Source organism: Mercenaria mercenaria, unplaced genomic scaffold, assembly GCF_021730395.1.
Source record: "Mercenaria mercenaria strain notata unplaced genomic scaffold, MADL_Memer_1 contig_971, whole genome shotgun sequence".
Classification (NCBI taxonomy): domain Eukaryota; kingdom Metazoa; phylum Mollusca; class Bivalvia; order Venerida; family Veneridae; genus Mercenaria; species Mercenaria mercenaria.
The window spans coordinates 51,909-70,205 of record NW_026463892.1 but is presented as its reverse complement, the minus strand read 5'-3'; the positions used below and the strand labels follow the sequence as shown (position 1 = coordinate 70,205).

Genomic DNA, 18,297 nt, shown 5'->3' with positions numbered 1-18,297 from the left:
GATCACGTGTTTGGGACGATTACGATCTCCAAACATTTGTCAGCGACAAGAAACACGAAAGTGAATGTATTGATGGCTATTTGCATTTAAACGGGAAGATTAATATCAAATATGCCTACAAAACAGAAACAGCACGGCGCTCATTAAATGCAGCTTCGCAAGCTCATGCTTACAATATGCCGTCCCAAGAAACTGAAAATCAAGATGAACAGTCAGATGCAGATATCAACGGGGGGCAGTTGATTATAAAAATGTTAGAAGTGTATCAAGTAGTAGGTAAGAAACATTATTATATATATCGTTTGACTATATGCAAAATTTGCTTTGACAGAGATGTTACACTATTCTGTAAATAGAGCCCAGTTATTTCATAAAGCAACTGTAGATCTGGCTAGAGTAACGTATAGTAGAATTAAGGAGTCTCTCTGCAGATCAGCATTAATATTGCCTTTAATCTTTCATTATTTTATTATTGCATGTATACATATACGTGTATACATTACATTGATGCAAGCATTCTTATAAGTATATACAAATAGTTGGGCCAAAAGTAATTCATGTATTATCTAGGTCTTTCCAAAGAATTGGATATGTACATTGAGTAAAGAACGATCTAAAATTTGCCAGAGTAAATAGGGTTTAATGGTAATTATACTTAAAAGTATTCGGATAATTTGTTTAATAAGAAAATCAACACTACCTTTTCCCCCCATAGAACAACACTGTAATTGGAAGTGACAGCGTGGATGTTACAAAAGTAATTTTTGGATTTGTTTACAATAGGCTACGTCTTAATATGGAAATGTTGATCAAACATGTCAGATAATCATGATTATATGAACATTTTATCAATTATTACATGATTTATTTGCACGGTATGCCTAGAATTCAAATTTTAACGCTATTTTTTTCCGTGGTGTCTTTTTCAGCTTTTCTCTTTATAAACTGTTCTTGTAACATCATCTCTGAATTACTTTATATCAAATAATTAAGCGACTAATCTACACATCGTGGTGTGAGATTAAAAAAACAACAACAAATAACTTTTCCTATGTATTCACCTTTACGTCGCGGCTATTTTTATATAAATGTTTAGATAAATGTCTGAAGCATCAGAAAAGTTAAGGTTGAGTTGCCATACTATGGTACGTTTTTAGAAATTCAAAATGGCGTCCAAGATGGATTTGTGAAAAAGCACTTTTTATCACATTTTAGTCATGAGTTCATAGAAATTCGAATAGTTTTTAATCCAGATGTTCAAAAACAATAACAAGTACATTTTGCCTTAAAATAAAGTCATTTTTTATCAAGTGTGTTTTAGATTTATTGAAAATATCGAAAAATTGTCTTCAAAATAATGTAAAAATATCACTAAAATGATACTGCTGTATATTTTCACTTCTTATATACATAGTTTCCAAATTAATTAAAGTATTTTAGTATATGATGTTAATGCCATTAGTTTTCTTTACATTTACATCATTTTTATTGTATATGGGCGCAGGACTGCTAGTCTGTTATCATTCTAAATGGATGGTGTATATATAAAAAAAATGAATAAGATTTGCTTTAATTACTGACTTTTATTACTTTTCTACACTATTTCTTCATAATTGATGGGATTTATATGATGTTAACCTAGTTTTTGTACAGTTGTAATTTTACAAAGATCACTTTGCTTGAAAATTCGGTCCTATGTCATTTTCATTTGTAAAGTGTACAGAACACGCTTTCGGATATAACAACACAATAATTCCCTACAGAGAATATATATAAATATATATTTAACATGTCAGTATAAGCATTTTATTGATATATGTTTTATTTAAATATGATCAATTCTTTACAGTCATACAACTTCCACCTGTCATCATTAGCAATTATTTTGTCTCATTTTTTTAATCTTTAAATACGCAAAATGTTACACATTTAAAAATGGCAGATTTTCACTCAGTTAAACAGAAACATATTTCGACCAAAGTAATTGTTGTATTGGAAAATAGCTTGTCCGCTTGCACGCTGTTTTAGAATACTTGTTGGGAATTAAATGCAAACGTGCAAACATTCAAATTGGCATAAAGACTAAAAACAAACAAAACAAACACGCAAACTAACCTCTTTATGATAACTACAGCGCCGAACAACAATAGGTTGTTATCCACACCTTAAATATATGATATCGACGAAAACAGTTATAAAACATAACACAACATAATATAACATAACATAATTTAACATATCACTTATTTGGAAATAAACGCATACACATTTATAGCATAAATATTTTAACAATGCATGGAATAGAACATGTGAAATTGTCAGAGAAAGTCGTAACATGAAGTATGTTTACAAGGTAAAACACAATATACTGATAATACTAAAATAAAGTCTTGTAGGAGAGAAAGGTATTAGAATAAAAATACGAGCTGTTTTAAGTAAAACGCAAGATATTAGACATTATTTCTTTCCTTAGTAGCAAAATAAAGGTACTTAGATAAATTATTAAGTGTCAGAGGAGTTTTTGAAGACATTAATGTTTCAAACTTAAAAACATTACAGGTAAGTTGAAGGCACTGAAAGATCCCATCGAGCTAAACAAAATATCGTGCTAATAATATCGAGGTAATGATAAATTATTACATTAAAATATATAGAGAAAAATCGGGACCGACCAAAACACATCGTGCTAACCGGAGTATCCAGCTAACCGATATTGAGGCAACAATCTTCAGCTGTATGTACATTTTAATTAGAGTTCGAATATTTTTCCTTTAGCATGTACTTATAAACACTAGCCGTTGGAACAAACGGTGTATGGAATAGTAAATATCGTTTGTTTTGTTCTCTTAGGGGTGGGGGAGACTTAATCACCGACACAATACTATGTTATAACTATGGGGATTTTCTAGCTTTTGATGGTGGAGGAAAATCGAGTGGACACCCGTGTAGAACCACTGGCCTACCGTAATCCAGATGGATAGCTTCTAATTCAATGCTAGAACTCAAATAGAATAAGAAGCGCAAGTGATTTGAACACAGCGACCTTGACTACTCGACCACGAAGACCCCTATGTAAAGATCAATCTTGATATCTTATTGTTGGTAGAGTATTATGTCTATTGTTAAAACATTGTTTTCTCTTGTAATGCAACCGCCAAGTTTTTTCGACAGACGAATTAAAGTTTATGCAACAAAGTCAATCCCTTTCTGCATTTCGTTCTCGGTAAGGCTCGTTCATCATTTGGTATGTTTTCCACTTCCGCTCTCTTTGCATCTCACTACCAGTGTTAACTCATAGCCTAGTGTGTAGTCAAGATCAATATGTTCAACCTTAGTAGTATCCTATAGTTGTTTCGGGATTTGATGTTATTGGTGGTCTAGCCGAGTATCCTAACCACCGAGCAGCTTTGTTATTTGTATTCTTGCCTGTTGCATTAGCCTCTAATTGTGTTTTATTTTGTTTATTTTGTATGTGTATGTTGTTTTATACAGTTTTTTAAATATTTTTTTATTGACTGTAAGTATAGCACTGACACTCACGAATATTCTGCTTTTATTATATTTCATGTTAATGCCTAGTACAATTTTCACATTGGTTTCATTTAAATGATTTTTCAAATTTCCCAGTAATTTCATATCTCTTGTGCAGATGAGCGTTTTTCATTTTCTGCGCATGTGATATTTCTTTTCCATATCACCCGTTGGTTGATATGATATTGTAGGTAGTTCTTTCACATTGAGTTACATGCTTCGATGATCAAAGATGACTAGACGCTTATTGATATTTAGCTGTAAGGCGTTCGTCTAACAACAGACGAGGTCAGTGTGTCAAAATAGACAATCTTAGAAGTCTTGTAGCAAATTTGCCGCAATCACTGAAGATGACCTGCAGTTTTTATTTGACCAAAAGTACTCAAACAATACAAAGCGCCTCGTGAAGCTTAGTGTTGCTTTATTCCATGAATATTTGGGAAATACATGCAATTTCGAGGACTTTCCAAAAGAGGAATTAAACATGGAACTCCAGATTTTTGTTTGCTTCAGTTCGAAATCAATCAGGGGAAAATGTGAAAAATTCGACTCTGAACTCCTACAAGTACGAAATATGTAAACACCTGCAGGAAAAATGTTCAGTTAATATAAGATAAGACAAAAATATGCAGGAGATTCCAGCAAATATTTAAAGCTAAAGTGAATAAAAGTCGTGGACTTGGATCTGTGGAACACAAACCCCCAATATCTAGTGAGGACTTAAAACTCTTGTATGACATTTTGTTGTGTTCAATATGTAAGCTGCAATATGAAGTTTGGTTTGATCTCATGTATTTCCTTTGTCGACGAGGTATTGAAAGCCTTCAATCCATGACAAAATCTACATTTGCTGTTGCATCCGACGCTACTGGCCTTGATTGCGTATACCAAAACATAAATGAGGAAGATAAAAATCAATGGGTAAGTTTCAATTAATGTTTAGAGTAATGTTTTTTTTTTTTACATTAAATTTTCACAACTTCTCTCATCTGACGACTGTTTCTTTTTCTCCATTTTTTTTGCCACAAATAACATGTTTTTGCACCCTTTTGTTCCTATTTTATTTTAATTGTGTTTTTTAACTTAAATATTAAATAAAGTGACCACTTCCAAAACTGTTAATTTTGTACACGAGATCTCTTATTAATTACTTTTAAAATACATTTTAATAGGCACAGCCTTGTGAAAAAAACAACACTTTTATTATGTATTGTTACGTCAGAGGGTAACAATTTCTTGTTACAGTAAAGAAAAGTAACATAATAACAAACCAGCAACTATTAACAAGTTTTTTTCGACAGACGAATTAAAGTTTATGCAACAAAGTCAATCCCTTTCTGCATTTCGTTCTCGGTAAAGCTCGTCAATCATTTAGTATGTTTTCCACTTCCGCTCTCTGTGCATCTCACTACCAGTGTTAACTCATAGCCTAGTGTGTAGTCAAGATCAATATGTTCAACCTAAGTAGTATCCTGTTGTTCTAGCCGAGTATCCTAACCACCGAGCAGCTTTGTTATTTGTATTCTTGCCTGTTGCATTAGCCTCTAATGGTGTTTTATTTTGTTTATTTTGTATGTGTATATTGTTTTATACAGTTTTTTAAATATTTTTATTGACTGTAAGTATAGCACTGACACTCACTAATATTCTGCTTTTATTATACTTCATGTTAATGCCTAGTACAATTTTCCCATTGGTTTCATTTAAATGATTTTTCAAATTCCCCAGTAATTTCATATCTCATGCGCAGATGAGCTTTTTTCATTTTCTGCGCATGTGATATTTCTTTTCCATATCACCCGTTGGTTGATATGATATTGTCGGTAGTTCTTTAACATTGAGTTACATGCTTCGATGATCAAAGATGACTAGACGCTTATTGATATTTAGCTGTAAGGCGTTCGTCTAACAACAGACGAGGTCAGTGTGTCAAATTAGACAATCTTAGAAGTCTTGTAGCAAATTTGCCGTAATCACTGAAGATGACCTGCAGTTTTTATTTGACCAAAAGAACTCAGACAATACAAAGCGCCTCGTGAAGCTTAGTGTTGCTTTATTCCGTGAATATTTGGGAAATACATGCAATTTCGAGGACTTTCCAAAACAGGAATTAAACATGGAACTCCAGATTTTTGTTTGCTTCAGTTCGAAATCAATCAGGGGAAAATGTGAAAAATTCGACTCTGAACTCCTACAAGTACGGAATATGTAGGAAAAGTGTTCAGTTAATATAAGATAAGACAAAAAATATGCAGGAGATTCCAGCAAATATTTAAAGCTAAAGTGAATAAAAGTTGTGGAATTGGATCTGTGGAACACAAACCCCCGATATCTAGTTAGGACTTAAAACTCTTGTATGACATTTTGTTGTGTTCAATATGTAAGCTGCAATATGAAGTTTGGTTTGATCTCATGTATTTCCTTTGTCGACGAGGTATTGAAAACCTTCAATCCATGACAAAATCTACATTTGCTGTTGCATCCGACGCTACTGGCCTTGATTTCGTATACAAAAAAATACATGAGGAAGATAAAAATTCATGGGTAAGTTTCAATTAATGTTTAGAGTAATGTTTTTTTTACATTAAATTTTCACAACTTCTCTGATCTGACGAATGTTTCTTTTTCTCCATTTTTTTGCCACAAATAACATTTTTTTGCACCCTTTTGTTCATATTTTAATTGTTTTTTTTAACTTAAATATTAAATAAAGTGACCACTTCCAAAACTGTTAATTTTGTACACGAGATATCTTTTTAATTACTTTTAAAATGCATTTTAATAGGCACAGCCTTGTGAAAAAAAAAACACACTTTTATTATGTATTGTTACGTCAGAGGGTAACAATTTCTTGTTACAGTAAAGAAAAGTAACAGAAAGACAAACCAGCAACTATTAACAAGTTTTTTCGACAGACGAATTAAAGTTTATGCAACAAAGTCAATCCCTTTCTGCGTTTCGTTCTCGGTAAAGCTCGTTCATCATTTGGTATGTTTTCCACTTCCGCTCTCTGTGCATCTCACTACCAGTGTTAACTCATAGCCTAGTGTGTAGTAGTCAAGATCAATATGTTCAACCTTAGTAGTATCCTATAGTTGTTTCGGGATTTGATGTGATTTGTTGTTCTAGCCGAGTATCCTAACCACCGAGCAGCTATGTTATTTGTATTCTTGCCTGTTGCATTAGCCTATAATGATGTTTTATTTTGTTTATTTTGTATGTGTATATTGTTTTATACAGTTTTTTTTAATACTTTTTTATTGACTGTAAGTATAGCACTGACACTCACGAATATTCTGCTTTAATTATACTTCATGTTAATGCCTAGTACAATTTTCCCATTGGTTTCATTTAAATGATTTTTCAAATTTCCCAGTAATTTCATATCTCATGCGCAGATGAGCTTTTTTCATTTTCTGCGCATGTGATATTTCTTTTTCATATCACCCGTTGGTTGATATGATATTGTCGGTAGTTCTTTAACATTGAGTTACATGCTTCGATGATCAAAGATGACGAGACGCTTATTGATATTTAGCTGTAAGGCGTTCGTCTAACAACAGACGAGGTCAGTGTGTCAAAACAGACAATCTTAGAAGTCTTGTAGCAAATTTGCCGCAATCACTGAAGATGACCTGCAGTTTTTATTTAACTAAAAGAACTCAAACAATACAAAGCGCCTCGTGAAGCTTAGTGTTGCTTTATTCCGTGAATATTTGGGAAATACATGCAATTTCGAAGAGTTTCCAAAAGAGGAATTAAACATGGAACTCCAGATGTTTGTTTGCTTCAGTTCGAAATCAATCAGGGGAAAATGTGAAAAATTCGACTCTGAACTCCTACAAGTACGGAATATGTAAACACCTGCAGGAAAAGTGTTCAGTTAATATAAGATAAGACAAAAAATATGCAGGACTTTCCAGCAAATATTTAAAGCTAAAGTGAATAAAAGTTGTGGACTTAGATCTGTGGAACACAAACCCCCGATATCTAGTGAGGACTTAAAACTCTTGTATAACATTTTGTTGTGTTCAATATGTAAGCTGCAATATGAAGTTTGGTTTGATCTCATGTATTTCCTTTGTCGACGAGGTATTGAAAACCTTCAATCCATGACAAAATCTACACTTGCTGTTGCATCCGACGCTACTGGCCTTGGTTACGTATACCAAAACATAAATGAGAAAGATAAAAATCATGGGTAAGTTTCAATTAATGTTTAGAGTAATGTTTTTTTTTACATTAAATTTTCACAACTTCTCTTATCTGACGACTGTTTCTTTTTCTCCATTGTTTTGCCACAAATAACATGTTTTTGTACCCTTTTGTTCCTATTTTAATTGTGTTTTTTAACTTAAATATTAAATAAAGTGACCACTTCCAAAACTGTTAATTTTTTACACGAGATATCTTATTAATTACTTTTAAAATGCATTTTTATAGGCACAGCCTTGTGAAAAAAACAAACTTTTATTATGTATTGTTACGTCAGAGGGTAACAATTTCTTGTTACAGTAAAGAAAAGTAACAGAAAGACAAACCAGCAACTATTAACAATAATCAAATTCTGGATAGGGCATCTGCTATTAGATTATCTGTGCCCTTGATGTGCTGAATATCTATGTCATACTGTTGGAGTAAAAGACTTCATCTAAGCAATCTCTCATTTTTGTTTTTCATTTTGTTAATGAGAGTGAGAGGATTGTGGTCACTGAAGACAACAATAGGGTATGTGGCTGCACTTAATTACACCTCAATGTGCTGAATAGCCAAAAAAAGAGCTAGACACTCTTTTCATTAGTATAGTAATTTCTCTGATGTTTATAGAACTTCTTTGAGAAATAATCATAACTCTAGTATGATTAATCCCAGAGTTGTCTTCTTGTAGCAATACCCCTCCAGCACCAATATCACAAGCATCTACTGCTAACTTAAAAGGTTTTTCAAAATTTGGTATCAAAAGAATCGGTTCGCTCTTGAGTATGGCCTTCAAATTTTCAAATGATTTTTGACATTTGTCATTCCAGATAAATGTTGCCTTTTTAGAAAGTAAATTGGTTACAGGTTAACCAATAGAAGAAAAAAAAATGGACAACATGTTCTGTAACATCCAGCCATACCAGGAAAAGTTGTCTTTTATTGGCTGGAACTGGAAAATCAGAGATTGATTCAACCTTAGCATCAGTAGATTTTACTTAACCCTGTCTCACGACATGACCTACACACTTGACTGAAGCTTTACAAAATTCACTTTTTCATACTTTTATTGTCAATTTTGCTTCACTGACTCTCCTGAAGAAATCCCTTTATGGTCTGTGGATGACTTTTCTAAGTGTCATGGTGTATCATGACATCATCAATGTATTCATCACAATAGTCATCCTTTAAGTCCAGACATAGTGGAATTTTGAAAGTCGTTGGAAAGTTGCAGGCGAGATTTTTATACCGAACGGCATACTTCGTTATGAAATAATCCAACTGGTGTAACTAAGGCTGTAACTTATTTAGTTTTTTCTGTGAGAGGAACTTGCCAAAATCCTTAATATATCAGATTTCTATACAAATTTTGCTTGTCCATTTTTATAGATAAAATCGTCAATTCTAGGTATTGGAATTGAATCAGTGTTTGTGGCGCTGTAATCCGTACACAAGAAATAAGATTTGTCTGATTTTGGAACAAGAAGGCATGGAGAACTCCATTCACTGTTATTTGGTTCAATGAAATCATTGTCCAAAAAAAAATTGAATTTCTTCTTTTAAATGAGTCTGTTTTGTTGGGTTCATTTTGTATGGATGGTTGTTTAATTGGAGTAGAATCTGTAAGTGCAATGTCATGAAATATTTTGTCAGTTCTAGAAGGTACTTCTGGAAACAAATATTCATATTCATGGATAAGTTAAGTTGTTTCAGCTGTTTTCTATGTTGAGGTTCCAAATGTTAAAGTTTTTCATCCAGGTATTGAATGTCTAAATTTTGAAGTTTTATTTGACCATGGACAGGGCCAGTATTTATTTTTTCTAAATCCCATTCAACTGAATTTTCAATTCAATTCAGGTAAACTTACACTAACAGGATGTGGGACAGAGTTATTTCCTTCAATGTATTCTTTTAACATATTTATATTATTGACAAAGCTGATTTTGCTTGGAGGGGTAAAGAAACAAAACCACACTCTACCTCTTGAATAAGTACATTTGCGCTATAAGAAGTCTTCTCAGAAAAAGGAAGAACATCTGCACGAATAAGAGATTGGAAGCTCCAGTATCCCTTAGGATTTTAGTAGGAGTAGACTGGGTAGAATCACCGATAAGTAATATAGAGCCATCGGATATGAATGGCTCCAAATCTCCATAATAGAATCAGAATTGGTGTCCTTGACCCCAATGACAGTACAAGACTCTTCAAAGAAGTAAGGCCTGTAGGTCTTGCCTCATCTCTTCCCTGCTTCTTCTATAGAGAAAAACATTGAGAGATAATGTGTCCAGCTTGATTACAATACCTGCAAGTAGGTAGAGACAAGGGTTGTTCAGCAGGTTTATTACCTAAATTTTCAGCAAGTGTATAACCTGAAAATTCTGATTTTTGAGAACTTCCTGTATTAGAATTATAACCAGATGAGAACCTAGAATTATTATGTGGAAATAAGATTTCTTGTTCAAATAACTTGGTTTGTTGAAGGAAATTTTATAAGTTAAAGTATAATCATCAGCCAATCTAGCAGCCTTTTCTAAATTTTCAATCTGTTTTTTATCAAAACATGTTTTGACTTCGGTGCCAACATACTTTTTAAATTCTTCAGTAAACATTAAAGTTGCTATAACTAGTACCTATCTTCTTTGATGTTCACCAGCTACTAAATAACTGCTCCATAACTCGGGTAAATTTAACATGGGTCTGGTCAGACTCCTTTCTGCAATTTCGCAATTTCTGCCTGTATGTCTCAGGAACAAGCTCGTAACCTTTCAAATTTAGATTTTTAAAATAATCATAATTCGAGTTTTGCTCTACAGACAGCTGTGTATAAATTTCTCGAGCTTTGCCAATGAACATACTTTGTAAAAGAAGACCCCAATTTTCCTTAGGCCATTTAAGATTTTCAGCCTTTTTCTAAAAATGCATGAAATATTTGTTAACCTTTTTTTCTTGAAAAATTGGAACTAACCTTTTTTTCTTGAAAAATTGGAACTAACCTTTCATGTTTGGTGACATCAAAGTGAGAAGAACTCGGAGGTTCTGCACTTCTACTTGCCAATTCTAAATGTTTCGTTTCTAATTTAAATTATGTTCGTTCTTTCTTTCTCTCCACCCCACCCCCCTCTCTCTCTCTTTCTTCTTTTCTCTCCCCCTCTCTCTTTCTCTTCCTTCCTTTCTCTCTCCCTTTCTTCCATATCTCACTCCATTTCTAACTTATTCATTCTTTCTTCTCTTTCCATTTCTCTTTCTTGAAAGTCCAACTTTAATTGCATTTTCCTTAATTTCAAATCTGACTGAGTTTCTAAAATAAATGACTCAGCAGATGAATCAAATATATCTTCATCCATGAAATGCTGAACAATAATATTCTTAATTTCTGGTTTGAGCATGGATGACTTTACTGTAGAAATGTTATAATGCTTGGCAAGCAGAAGTAAATCAGATTTCTTAGCATCTCCTGTGATGACCCAGCCACAGACTTATCAAAAGCAAATGACATTTTGATAGCTGCTGGTATGTACATGTATAATGTACCAAAAATCAAAATTAAGATTTTTTTTTCTGTTCAGAATAATCAGTAAAATTTAGCTGAAATGTCTCAAAATATTAAATTTAAAAATATAGCAGTCAATAGTAAAATCTACACATAACAGTATATATTTAGATCAAAAGCTACACCAGATGACACAATTAGAGAGGGTAGAATTTGTGCACGGCCAGACGATCCAATGTGCCCAGTGACCTCGTTTAAGAAAAAAATTATCCTGCTCATGTTCTGTGGCAAAGGCCGTCTGAATCTTTTGAAACATCATCCATTATTTGGTACTGTAAGCACCAGTTCGAAAATACCCATTGTCTAACTACATGGTCCAAATCTCCAAACTAGGAAATTTGTCAAAAATATACAGAGTATCAGAGCTACATCTATCACTTCTATGGAAGGTGCTAAAATTGAGGCCAGGCATATAACGAGAACATCCGGACATAAATCTGAATCATCAATAATTATGCGTAGTTACCCACACCGACTCAGTGAGGTGAAAAAGCGTGAACATTCGTCCACTTTAAGCACAGCTCTGTCATCAAACTCATGGAAAAGCCAAATCAATTCCCAGGAAAATCAGAAGAAGAACTTCTTGAAGTTTTTGGGATAATAAAGTATTTGTGGAAGTAACAAGCCAAACTAAGGAAAATAATGTTAATAAACAACATAAAGTCAGTCATTCAGGTAGTCATAGTCAGGACACAAATAGAATGTTAGTACCAGATGGTGTTCTCAACCATAAAATGTCTGCAAATACAAACTATTTTGCTGCAGATGGTGTCGAACAATTATTGAGAAACGTTCAGTATTCAATAAATCCAACAATGAACAATTCAAATGAACGTTTCCGTTTTTATGGAAATACAAATACAAATCAGTGACTGGTACTTACGACTTAAGACTGATTTTCTATTGTCTTTATGTTCATTTATTTCTATTGATTATTTCACTAAATTATAGAACATGTTACATTTTTTTCAATGATTTTTCAGACCTACTATGTATTCGGTATAATAAAATAAATATTGCATTCCTTAGAGGGTGATATTCATATTCCTCGCGGTGAATATTTTTTATATCACCCTCTAAGGAATACAATATCTATATAATGTCCTTGTGTCCGAACCTTAAAAGCGATATACGTATTGCATATATATCTCTTGATTGATATAATACCGATTGTGCAGGTAGTTGTGCGAACAAAGGTCTGTTGCCAATCTCTTGGTTGTAAGTTATAGTCCTACGTCTAAGCATAATGTTTTTCCAAATTGCAAAATTATTTTCTATTTCTATGGTTCATTTATTGAGAGAAATACACTTTTTATTATGCCATATTTATATAGCGCCCTTTTCATAATCGATTTCACGTTCAAAGGCGCTTTACACAGTTCAAATGCAGCCACACAGCGCGCAATATTCATCCTCTACTAGTACAGACACAGAGCGATCTGACCAGAGGGACAGAGTGAGACAAAGCCCCCACGACAGAGGGATCAGAAATCAGATACAGGCTTGTCCGGCTAACTTAGCCTAGCTCGTTGCGAATAGACAGCCTGGTTCTTTAACGTGCCCAGTGTATAGCACTGATACACGCAAGGAGTGCCTGGGTTCCTGACCAGTACACCTCTAGTTGGGTGGGAAACACTGAAAAGCGTTTCTGAAAATTCCCGAGTAGCTGCCGGGGATCGAACCCCGACCTGAGGATTGGAAGGCCATTTTTATATCTGCATATCATTATTTGTTACTGTAACAGCTATCCGTCCACCACACCTGTATTCAAGTTAATGTTGTAGAAAATGTCGAATAAAAATCTTTAAAGATATCTTAGATAAAGAGAAAAATTCGTGTAACTAGATAAAAGAAAAGTACAAGAGAAAACAATTACCATTCGTGAAATACGTTACATTAAATTATGTAAGAATGAAAAGAATATGAATGTCGATTACATTACTTTATTCAATTAAAAAGAATGGTCCGGGATGATTCCGAAGCCGTGGTAACGTGTTTGAATGTCTAGCACCTTACCACTACGCCACCTTGTAATCGGTTAAATACATGGGTTATTTAAGTAATATAGATATTTTCAGAATATAAATATTGCGTTTAATAACGAAAACACCCTGTTTGTACGGACAATAACACTAGCATTTTTATATCTGCATATCATTATTTGTTACTGTAACAGAGAGTCACCAGTTGGAAACAGCTGTTTTTACTGTCCTGTAACTTTACAACTGGACAGGGATTAAAAATGTGCTTCTGTAATAGAGTATAGGATCTTGCATTGCCGCCTCTTACATTTTCCTATATATTATTTAAGATTAATTGGTGAGGTTCCTGTTATTAAAACAATATTTATTTATTCACTCTTTTCAGGCAGTCCAAGACAAAGAGCAAATCATTTCCACTGCATTTTGTCTAAGGGAAACATTTAACTATACATGTACTACAGATTATTCGGTTCATCTTTTTATATGCCAAATTGATTGTACGTACACATACTAAATCTTTTTGATAGCAAATACTTATTGCTTGACATATTCTTCATAATTATCTATATACATGTTATTCATGTTATTATAATATATAAAAGAGCAACGTGGAAAGTATCAGAATTAAATTTTCCTAAATAGTATCTTACATTTTGCTTTGTCAAGCAGTCTACCGTCTGGGACAACATTACTATCAAGGATGAATTTGTACTAGAAAAGATACAACTGGAAGCCCTTCAAATCATATCGGGGACCACAAAATTAGTCTCCATCCACAGTCTGTACAAAGAGACCTGCTTTCAACCTCTAAAAGAACGACGAAGGAAACAAAGGCTTACTTTTCTATAAAATGTCGAATAATCTCGCTCCATCTAATCTATCGTCATTACTACATTATCTCGTTGGGACCACTACTGCTTACAACCTAAGAAATGCTTAAGACCTCAGACCTATACATTGTAACACACAACTCTATTCTGATCCATTTCTGCCTCAAACAATATCTGACTAGAACCAACTATCCAGTGAACATAGAGAAGCTCCCAGTCTCAATAGCTTTTAAGGTAAACTTAACACGGATGTCCAAAAGGTATCATGTCATACATGTACTGCTTAGTTGATCGAAATTCCCAAATTCTCCATACCAGATTAAGAACACACTGTAGCTCATTAAATGAACACCTCTTTTAGAAAAAATAGCAGCCCTCTTTGTCTATGTGGGGATATTGAAACGAAGCACCACTACTTTCTCGGGTGTCCTCGATACCAGAGGCAGCGAAAACAGTTACACGATAAAAGTAGCCCTATCGCAAACATTACATTACCACTCCTCCTATTTGGTGATGCAAATAGTCCTCAGATCAATACATCTGTCTTCTCTCACGTTCAGTAATACATACATCAAACAAGGAGATTCATTTAAGACTTGCAAACGCCAGTCCTTGATATCACACAAGTAACCCCATTCCAATAACAACCACACACACACACACTCACTCTCTCTCTCTCTCTCTCCATCCACTCTCTCTCTATCAGTAATGTTCATCAAATGTTCTTAAACATTTATTGGCTATTTCCCAATAGTCCTAAACGTATTACATTTATAAAATATCACATTTCCTGTCGACAATTGATTAGTATACAAACAACTCCAAATTCAGAACTCTTAAAATATTTAAAACTTGAAAACTTGTGTGTGTGTGTGTGTGTGTGGTGCACGCGTCTGCGTGCTGTGGGTTTCGTTTTGAGGAGACTGCGTTTTTGGTGCGTGGCATTCCCTGTTTGATATTTGTCTTTGTTTTGTATGAAGAATTGACTGCAAGCATGCATTAATTTTACAATACTTGTTGTCACTGCAATTTATTATGTACCTGTTTTGGGGAAAGAGTTTCTGAAAATGCTTATTAGCTTACTACTCGATCCTCAGCTTTTGTAAAAATGTATTGTGATCACATGCTGTTTGTTGAATTAAATATTGTTTAAACCAAGCAGTCTACCGTCACACTTTTTGTATATCTGGACTAGAAGATCAGTAATGCATTACATCCCCTTAAATCCATCAAATATATTTTGGATCAGTCGGAACACAGCAAAAGTAATAGTATTCCTGTTGTTTTTGTTTTTTTTGCTAGATCTGTTCAGCTTAATGTCAAGTAATGCACTATGCTCAAATACTGACACAGCCTTTATTAGATTATTTTATCCTTGTATTTTCGAAGTGCTTGATAGTTAGGAGTCTGGTTAATCTTCAATTGTCTTTTTTTTAGAAATTTAATACTTTCGTTTGCGGAGTGTACATTGTACGTCTAAAGCGTGAGTTCACTTTCAACAAATTATGACCAGCTTTTACAAGTAATTCTTAATTCTATAAATTTTATGAACCTTCGAGACTGAAGAACGACGCATTTGTTAAGGAGAAGTAATACAATTTGCAACATCCCCACCCCCACGTTGTATTTATTTTAGTGCCGTTTTGTTAATTCAGCCATATACACACCATTATTAAAATGATATATCTCAAGGTCTTAATGTACAACTGACATAGACACACCATCATCATTTTCAGAAAGCTCAGAAAGCATGAAATACAAGGGAAACAAGTTTGTTAACGAATGTATTATATTCAGTCAGTATGAAAATATAAAGCAGATACCTTCACACTCGTTCATTTTCATTGTGTTAAATTATCCATCTGTATCGCTCTAAGAAATCAGAATTTTTCAGTTTAAAAATTACCAATACAAAAACTTATTGCTAAAATAATAATTTATTGTTAATTTTCTCACATCCTCATTTTGTTCAAATCAAATATACAAAATGCTGCACCGGTATGTTATAATTACAGCTGTAATTTTTATCGGCAAGTTAGGAAATAGGTTGTACTGTTGATCAAATCTGTATTTTTTTTTATTGTCATGGGTCGATTTGCACACTGTTGGAACTTCTGCAGCTTGTGTGGCAAGGATACTGATCAATCTTGAATTACGTGTAACCATATCAATTATACAGTTTCTAAAAAATAAAATCTATAAGAAGATTCCCTTGAAGCATAGAACGTAATCAAGTCAAATAATAGTCTCGGTTTTCATGCTCCCTTTCATTTAATGTAATGAAATGTGTAACACCACTGCACTGACGCTCTCTAGCACCTGCTTATGCAGACTTCTGTTACACAGACAATGGAAAGAAATGCATGATTTCAGAGGACCAGAAAATATAACAACAATGAAACGTCTACACTCATCTTTTAAGATAATTTGAATAAATGTTAATATTTATGTGCATCAAACTGAGCCTGCAATGTATGGTTTTCCACTTTTTCTATTTTACTGTTACTAACAATGCTCAAACAAAGTAATTTAATAACACATTTTGACATATATTAAAAGTTTTCAAGCAATAAAACTGAATAAAAACCGATAATAACAAATTACAAGAGTACTAATAGTATACAAAATAGATTTTTTTATATATTTTAGCGTGATACTTTGAGGCAATTTTCGAATACAGGTTACTGTGAAGGGAATTTTCAAGAAATGGATTTTCAAATACAATTACCTTTTCACAATCAAATGATACTTCTTCTTCTAATTGGCATGATCTATCAATAAATCTTACGCTTTAAACTATGGTACTACAAATCTAAACAATGCACTTGTTATTTATGCGTTTTTTATTCACCAAAATATGTGGCAATGATTTATATATTATCCAAACTTTGGATCATTCGAGTACTGGTACACTTTTTGAAGAAGTTTTCTGCGACTTAGATTTTGTTGTAAAAATATAAATTGATAACATAGTACTAATTTAACCTATCTTTTTTTCATAAAACGAAACTCATCAAAATAAGAGCAACAATAATATCTCATATCATCTAAAATTTCAAATATCCGAGTACTAATACACATTTTGAAAATACAAAATTTCGCGAGCCCACTTCTCTTGGTCTGAATTTTTAGGTACTGGCATTTGATCAAAAATGTTGATTAATGGTCAGTTATTTTGTGAAAAAAATACTCACCAAAACAGCAAATATAAACTTTTCTGATATATTTCCTGCAAGTTGTTACCATGGCAACGATTACACATGACGAAATTAAAAAGCAAAGATATATTTGTCAACATAACACCAGCATAAGATTAAGGCAAATATCAAATAAATACAATTTGCTTTTCAGAAACATGGAGGCAAAATGATAAAAAAAAACAGTAATTAAAACAAAGCTGATATTAACTTCCACTAACGGCACCCACTAAAATGATAATAAACCAGGAGTCAGGCGTCTATATACCAAACAAAAATGTGTTATCAATGCAAATAAAACTAATAATATTTATTACATTAATTAAAAATTGTAAAGATCACAGAAACTTTAATTATGAAAAGTGAAAATATACAGCAATATCAGTTTTAGTGATTTTTTTCGCATTATTATGAAGATTATTTTTCTTTTTCTATTGTTTGTGAGCATCAGGATTAAGAACTGTTTGAATTTCCTTAAAATTATAAATAAAAAGTGATAAATAGAGCCTTTTCATAATTTTGGTGGCCATCTTGGACGACATCTTGGATTCCTAAAAATGTACAATGATGCAGCAACTCCATCTTAACTTTTCTGATACTTCAGACAGCTATCTAAACATTAATATACAAATTAGCTGGTAGGTATTTTTGTTCACTAGCTGGTAGGTATTTTTGTTCACGGGAGGTCGCCAGGGACTGGACTAATAGGGTTTCTCGGAATATATATATATAAAAAAACGGAATTCTATTCAGCGAGCACCTTGCAAACATCACGTGACATTGAGAAAAAACACCATCGTCATGAAAATCAATAGAGCGCACACGTAACTGGCAAACAGTAACAAAATGATAGGAAGAATTATGGGTAAAAGATGGGTATTTAACGGCGAATTTTTTAATATACAGTCTTGTTTGCGATGCAAATCATCATTAGAGTATTTTCAACAGCTTATAGACAGGCTCTCAGGGAACGTGACGCCACTAATTATACTCGGATTTAAATGTAATTT

The 18,297-nt window shown here is 33.2% G+C and overlaps 1 protein-coding gene across 1 annotated transcript in view; it reads left to right on the top strand.

Annotated features, from left to right (window-relative positions):
• The first annotated feature begins 6 nt into the window (after positions 1-6).
• The window catches only part of LOC128555045 (uncharacterized), a 60,539-nt gene continuing 42,248 nt past the window's right edge, over positions 7-18,297 (top strand). The window contains exon 1 of the mRNA XM_053536404.1: positions 7-276. Within this exon, the coding sequence (XP_053392379.1) occupies positions 177-276 (100 nt within the window). The 5' untranslated portion in view covers positions 7-176. The remainder of the gene's footprint in view (positions 277-18,297) is intronic.